This window comes from Octopus bimaculoides, chromosome 9 (genome assembly GCF_001194135.2).
Source record: "Octopus bimaculoides isolate UCB-OBI-ISO-001 chromosome 9, ASM119413v2, whole genome shotgun sequence".
Taxonomy (NCBI): domain Eukaryota; kingdom Metazoa; phylum Mollusca; class Cephalopoda; order Octopoda; family Octopodidae; genus Octopus; species Octopus bimaculoides.
Genome location: NC_068989.1, coordinates 32,443,893 through 32,451,087, shown reverse-complemented (window position 1 = coordinate 32,451,087; position 7,195 = coordinate 32,443,893). Strand labels below are relative to the sequence as shown.

The 7,195-nt window shown below is 33.8% G+C and overlaps 1 protein-coding gene across 3 annotated transcripts in view; it reads left to right on the top strand.

Moving 5' to 3' along the window:
* The window catches only part of LOC106869896 (mediator of RNA polymerase II transcription subunit 1), a 207,940-nt gene that overhangs the window by 184,430 nt on the left and 16,315 nt on the right, over window positions 1-7,195 (top strand). For all 3 annotated transcript variants that reach the window (XM_052970566.1, XM_052970567.1, XM_052970565.1), the window contains one exon: window positions 3,682-3,788. In XM_052970566.1, the coding sequence (XP_052826526.1) occupies window positions 3,682-3,788 (107 nt within the window). The remainder of the gene's footprint in view (window positions 1-3,681; window positions 3,789-7,195) is intronic.

The following is a 7,195-nucleotide window of genomic DNA, read 5'->3' as shown; positions in this document are numbered from 1 at the left end:
TGTCCGGGTGTGACTTATTACGCCATCTACGATAAGTCTTGCTAGGTGAAAATCGACTAAAAAAGAAAGCCATACAACGAAAAAACCCTTATGATGTAAATATGTTCATAATTCAAAAGACGATGAAATTAATAGGGAAAGTCTGAAGGCTGTTTTGCGTAACATTATTAAGCGTACGTAAATTCCATCCGTCTAATTGGCTATAGAAATGCTTGTGCAAAACAACTTTTTGCGCTGCCCTGATTATACATAGCAGGGTAATCCCTTTTCGCAGGAGCTATGACGGCAATTTGTGATGAAGCAATTGCTGGCAATCTGTTTTTAAAATATCAGGTCCTTGTCATAATAGTAGAAATATATTGGTCTCCAAAAGGTTTGTCAGTAGTTTGTAATTCTGGGTAGCTTTCTTATAATCATAATCATAATAATATTAATAGCAAAAGATGCTCAGATTTCATCCAAGCATGTAGGAGACCACAAACTATCTTTCTTCTTTGTTTATATTCTACTTACCAATTCATTTCTGCAGTACTTTCTTCAAACAAAGAGAGAAAAATAAAAAAAAGTCTAATGGTTTTGTGTCCTGGGAAAGACTGACTAGGTCCAGTCTCTTCAGAAAAATCATTAAGGAAAACAGTTTTCTAGCTTTTACTCCATTCAGGTACAAATCCATTTTCTTTGTCGCTTTCGGAGTTATCAGAATCACTTTTGAAAATCAAAATATCTGATTCATAATCACACACTATATGGATTTTATGTGGACTGTATATTTTGCTTGATTTCTCCATGTCTTCTGTCAAAAAGCCTTCAAATTCCGACTCACTACTTGACAACATGAAACTGGTGTCCATTTTGTGTCAATATTAAAAATTTTCAGAAAATAAATGTAGAAAGAAATGGGGGGAAAAAATCTCCAAAAATTTACAGAACTCAGATATCACATCAAATAATGTTGGATACTGTAACTCAATTGTTGACATAGTGAAAACATGTGTTTTCACAAATTTATTAACAAGATTTGCACTGAAATTCTCATTTAAATACGAATAGGTTATAGGTGGGTACAGTTGGGTTGGTAACATAAGCCAAAGGAATTCTTGGGTGGCTTCAGGCTGGTTGGTAACAAAAAGGTTAACCTCCCGAAATATTTTGCTAAAAGTCCTACTTCTTGACTGAGTCTTCATAATTTTCGCTGGCCTCAGAATCCTACAAATCTGTAACCATTTCTCTAATGCAACCACATTTCCACTAACTATAGTTTCATCATATAGTTTACACCCAGAAACATTTCACAAGTCAAAATTGATGAAATTGAAGGTCATCGACTTCACTTCTGACCTTGATAAAACAACCAAACAAGAAAATAGCTATCTACATCCCCAAAATTCTATCCAACCATCCTTAAAATGGTTGGATAGAATCTACACTACTTTTGCAACTCATAAATACAGTACTAGCACTAGTTGGGAGACATACATTTCCAGTTGCATAATGTTTTTAAACTATCATGAAAGAAACTTTTCTTGTAAAATATGACATTCTTCTTGTCAAAGAGATCTTTTGCAGTTTTGCTGAATCTTAACAGCTGAATCTTAACCAATAAAAATGCTTCTGTTAGTAGTATCCCTGCAACCAAAACCACAACTGCATTTAATTTAACTCTCCATTGATATACATGAATGATATTAATAAAAATACAATTGTAAATAGTCAGCTAACTAAATGAATGTGGCTACTGGACTTTGTTTTGATCATCTTCTGTAAACTCTGTTCTACAGGACTGACTTTCATCCTCAGTGAACTGTGCCAACTACCTGTCCTTTTCTTCTCCAGTGTATTTTTCTCTGTTGGTACAGACATAGCCAACTTCAAGAAAGTCACCTTAATAATCTTTCCAACTATTCATGTTTTTATGCAATAAAAATCCCTAAGTACTACCTTCAATCACAAACTAAAAGATTATGAGTTTGTATTTGCTATTTTAGACATCACCTAAACGTACACCTTTGGTTTGCATGATAAGTTTTTGGCAAATCTTGGTTATAGATTTGTCTGGTTGGGGAGCTTTTTTATTTTTATTCAGTTTCAACAAGTACAGTGAAGAATTCTGGGTAGGAGTAGGGGTCCACAACATGGCAGTGAAACATGGGCTGTGACTGCTGAAGACATGCGCAAGCTTGCAAAGAATGAAGCTAGTATGCTCCGCTGGATGTGTAATGTCAGTGTGCATACACGACAGAGTGTAAGTGCCCTGAGAGAAAAGTTGGACATAAGCATCAGATGTAGTGTGCAAGAGAGATGACTGTGCTGGTAAGGTCATGTGTTGTGTATGGATGAAGACAGTTGTGTGAAAAAGTGTCATACCCAAGCAGTAGAGGGAACCTGTAGAAAAGGTAGACCCAGGAAGATCCGGGATGAGGTGGTGAAGCACGACCTTCAAACGTTGGGTCTCACCAAGGCAATGACAAGTAACCGAGACCTTTGGAGATTTGCTGTGCTTGAGAAAACCTGGTAAGCCAAGTGAGACTGTAACCATGGCCTGTGCCAGTGCAGCATAACCAGGCCATTTTAGAGTACCCTTCAATCATTGGGCAATAAACTGCGCTTGCGAAGACCTGTTGAGGCAAGTGAAGTTGTTGTCGTGGCTGATGATAGTACTGCCTGATTGGCACTCGTGCCAGTTGCATGTAAAAAGCACCATTCAAGTGTGGCCAATACCAGTGCCAACTCAATGGTCCTGTGCTGGTGGCACATAAAAAGCACCATTCAAGCATGGTCGTTACTAGTGCCGCCTTACTGCCCCCTCCCCATGCCAGTGGCACATAAAAGCACCCACTACACTCTTGGAGTGGTTCGCATTAGGAAGGGCATCCAGCTGTAGAAACTTTGCCAGATCGAATTGGAGCCTAGTGCAGCCTTCTGGCCCTCAGTCAAACTGTCCAACCCATGCCAGCATGGAAAACGGATGTTATACGACAATGATGATGATGATGAATTTTAAATATCAAACTGGCAGGTAAAAAAGAGATTAACACTTCTATTTGTTATAGCTGTTCAAATGATTGGCAGCAGATGTTGGTGTAAAAAAGGAGAGAGCTGGGCTCTCGTTTATTAAACAGTAAATGCCTGGAAATATGTGTTCTACACCATGTTGATACCTGATGAATGGCACATATTTAAAGACCAGTCACTCATCTGAAAGTACCAGTTGCCATTCAGTCCATTGATCTTAACACTTTCGTTACTGTATTTATTCTGAGATGCTCTGTGTTTCTTTCAATTACTTTAAATATAACAAAGAATTTAGTAAAACGACTTAGTTATCATTCAGCTAGTGTTAGGAACATAAATTGTGAATAAGGTTTGGTGAAAGATTTTAATTCAAAACTTGTGAAAACAAGACATTTGTACTCAGAGCCAGAGCCAGTTTCAGACGGGTTGGTAATGAAAGGGTTAATCAATTTGCATGTTGAATCAGTTCTGACATGGGTTAGTCAGTTTTCAAGTAGCACATGAAACATGGATGATAATTTGAGGGTTTATAAAATTTATTTGAGTCATTATATTCTTATTTTTTTTTATTTATAATTTGTTCTTCAATTTTTGTTATTGATTTTTCTTTTTATTTTTGTTGTTGATTTTTCTTTTGATTTTTTTTTTTTCATTTTCCATGTTTTGCAGGTATCCAAAATCATAAATTAGCTATCCTCATGGATAAGCTTCGTAACCGGGGGCCATTACAACGGTCTTGGAATGAAAGTATTAAAGCTATCCGTGTAGCTATGGCTGTAAGTTAATTATATATAACATTTTAATTTTTAAAATCATACTTGTTTGAATTCAAAATGAATGAGTAAGTATTTCACTCTTTTGGTTCTTATTTTTAGAAGTTTTATGAATGTTATTACAGATGCTGCACTGTCATCATTATCATCATGATTGTTATTATGCTTACTGGAGGTCTGTGGCAACTGGGTTTGATATTGTTTCAGTTATGGAATGAAGAGGAATGGTGTTTACACTGGTAAACTGAAGCTCCCCTTAATATTAAGTCATGGGGAGGACATTTAGCTGCGAAGAAAAGGTATCTTGATGGTGGCTGACCTTTGTTGTCAGAATGAATGATGAAGGATGAATCAGTTGAAGGCCAAAAGATAGAATCAGTTGAAGGCCAAAAGGAAATTATATTCATTAAATACTCTAGCTTCACTGAATAAAACATTTTTATGGCTTTTAAGAAGGTATGTTTTTTATTATCAAGTGTAATTTGTCATACACAACAAATTACACTTGTTAGTAAAACTACCAGTATAATTGCTTCCCAACTACAGGTTCAGTCTCACTGTGTGGCACCTTGGGCAAGTGTCTTCTGCTATAGCCTCGGGCTGACCAAAACCTTGTGCGTGGATTTGGTAGGCAGAAACTGAAAGAAGCCCATTGTGTGTGTGTGTGTGTGTGTGTATACATACGCACACACACATATATGTGTATCTTTGTGTCTGTTTGTTCCTCCCACCCACCATCACTTGACAACTGATTTTGGTGTGTGTATGTCCCTATAACTTAGCAGTTTAGCAAAAGACACTGATAGAATAAGTACTAGGCTTACAAAGAATAAGTCCTGGGGGCGATTTCTTCGACTAAAATCCTTTAAGACATGTAAAATCCTATTAGACATGTAAAAGAATACTGAATTTTCAAAAAGTAAATTTGTGTCTTTTGCATCTACATACACACATAATTTAAAATATGTGAATGTTATATGTAGAAATCTAGTGTAGTTCTTGAATTTTTATATTAAATTGGTAGCTGCCTATCAAGGTCACATCAATGCAGCTTGTATTGACAGAGCACTTTGTGTTCCACTCTCAGTCAGTGGTGCTGTACCCTAGCATTTGGTTTTATATCCCACTCTCTTATTTCTTACATATTGACTTCACATCTAACAATGCCCAGTCTTGTATATTTAATATGACCTTTCATTCTTCCCTCTGCAATCCTGCATCACCCACACATAACCTAACCACTACATGAAACCTGTGTTGATACCATGAATGAAAACCTTGAAACCATCCTTCAATAAATCCATGCCAATCTTGTCTCTTTTAATTGTCGACATGTGTGCTTGTGGAGGACTCGGGCACTATTCAGCTATTCATATCATGAAAACATCATTGTTTCATAGGACCCCTTAAAAAAAAAAAAAGCATCACTCCTAGATCTCTCACAGTTGCTCCAAATGTTATGACTCCTTTTAATGAGTGTCTCCTGACAAAAGCACACTTCTAACAAAGTTAGGATTACATCTGAATGTCTGAAGGACCAGAAAATATTTCAGCCCCCAGTCATTGCTAACACAGCAAGTGAGATCCACAATGAAGTCCACATCTTGGAAGGTACAACTGCAGACATCTTGGACTGTTTTCAAAGGAAGCTAACTTGATTGGTTGGCATAAAATTACTCATAGACATGGACCAGCCTGTAACCAACTAGTATAACTGACTCCTCTCTTTGCTTTTCCTACCACTCCTAAATTAGCCTCTGTTCTTTGGAGTTGATTAGTGCTTTACCTCCTTCCAAATAGACTATTGGCCAAATAATATGTAAAAGAAAACCTGTGAAAATTATTGAAATCAGAATAAGCAACATAAGCCTCTGGTTTTACCACCTTTGATTATTTTCAACCGCATCACATCTAATTTCTTAGATATTTATAGAAAGTAAATTTTTAGTTGAGCTCTTTTCATCTTTAGTATTTGAATTCATTGTTTGTTACGTTTACATATTTCATACTTTTCCTCATTCTTTTGCTAGATATTTTTTGTTCGTATTACATTTCCAAAAAATATTATTACTTTGAATAATTATATATTCTTAAGCAAACAAAATTATTTGTTATAGCATTTCAACTTTTATTATGTATGTATTGATGAAAATTATATTACATGGAAAAATGTGAGCATGGAAAGTAATATTCTTAAGATTATAAACCTGGAAAAGTACAGGACAAGTTATTACACCTGGAAAAGTATAGGACAAGCTATTACTTCTAGTAAAGTAAAGAATAAGAAACTTTTTACTTGAAATATTGCAGCAAAAAAGAAAATTTGAAAATATTACAAACTAAAAATTATACAAAATATAATTAATTGTCAGCAAAACATACAAAACTTTTAAAATAATCATTGTACATCATAAAATAATTACGTACTTCATAAAATAATTAAGGCTAATTTTAAAAAATTTTGTTAATATACTATTAAAATATAGTAAATAATTAATCATTAAATAAATAGAATTTTATTCAAGCAATTACTTCTATTTTTTCAAGCTATTACTAAAGAATTTGATTACTGTTTATAAGTACAATTCCAATTTCCATATATTAAAATTTAACTATATTATTGTAATACTTTTAGATTTTATTTTAAAAATTTTCTAAGGTATAAATTTTTATATCTTTTGTTATTATAATAGAGTGCAGTTAATTAATCACCAGCTAATTAGGCAGTTCCTCTAATATTTTAGTTTTTTAAAAATCACTTCTTGTAATTACAATAAAATTCAGTTAATTAATCATCTGCTTATTAGCCAGTTCTTCTAATTTATCACTCTTTACAGTTTTCATCTTTTAAACTTAATGTACAAAACCGTTCAGCTAATTTGTAAGTTTGTCTAATTAGTCACTTTTTCTGTATTTAAGGTAGTAAATTAGCCAAATTCTTATATAACACATTAATGAGCTGGCCTGATTAAATAATTATCTAAAAAGAAAAGGAAAGCAACTAAAAAGGGAAAGCAAAAAAAGCAGAAAGCAAGTTAATTAAAGCTGAAAGAGAAAATTAATAATAAAAGTTAAACTTACCCTAATTCAACAGCATATTAAAAATAACTTTATTAAATATTTAATGGAAAAGCTAAAATATAAAAAGTTGTAGAATGTAAGCACTTTTGACCAATGTCTTTTCTGGACAGCCTTACTACATGTTTTCAGGTCTGTCCATAGAGACACAGCTAAAAATGACTATATTCTATTAAGTGAATTTGGAATTTTAAGCAAAATAAGAATAAAGTTATTTTCAAATGCACAATTTTTTGCAATTTAATAAATTATATGCATTTTTAGAAGCAAAAATTATGGATTTCATAACAAGGAGGAACAACTACAACATAATCATCATCTTGAATCTGCAC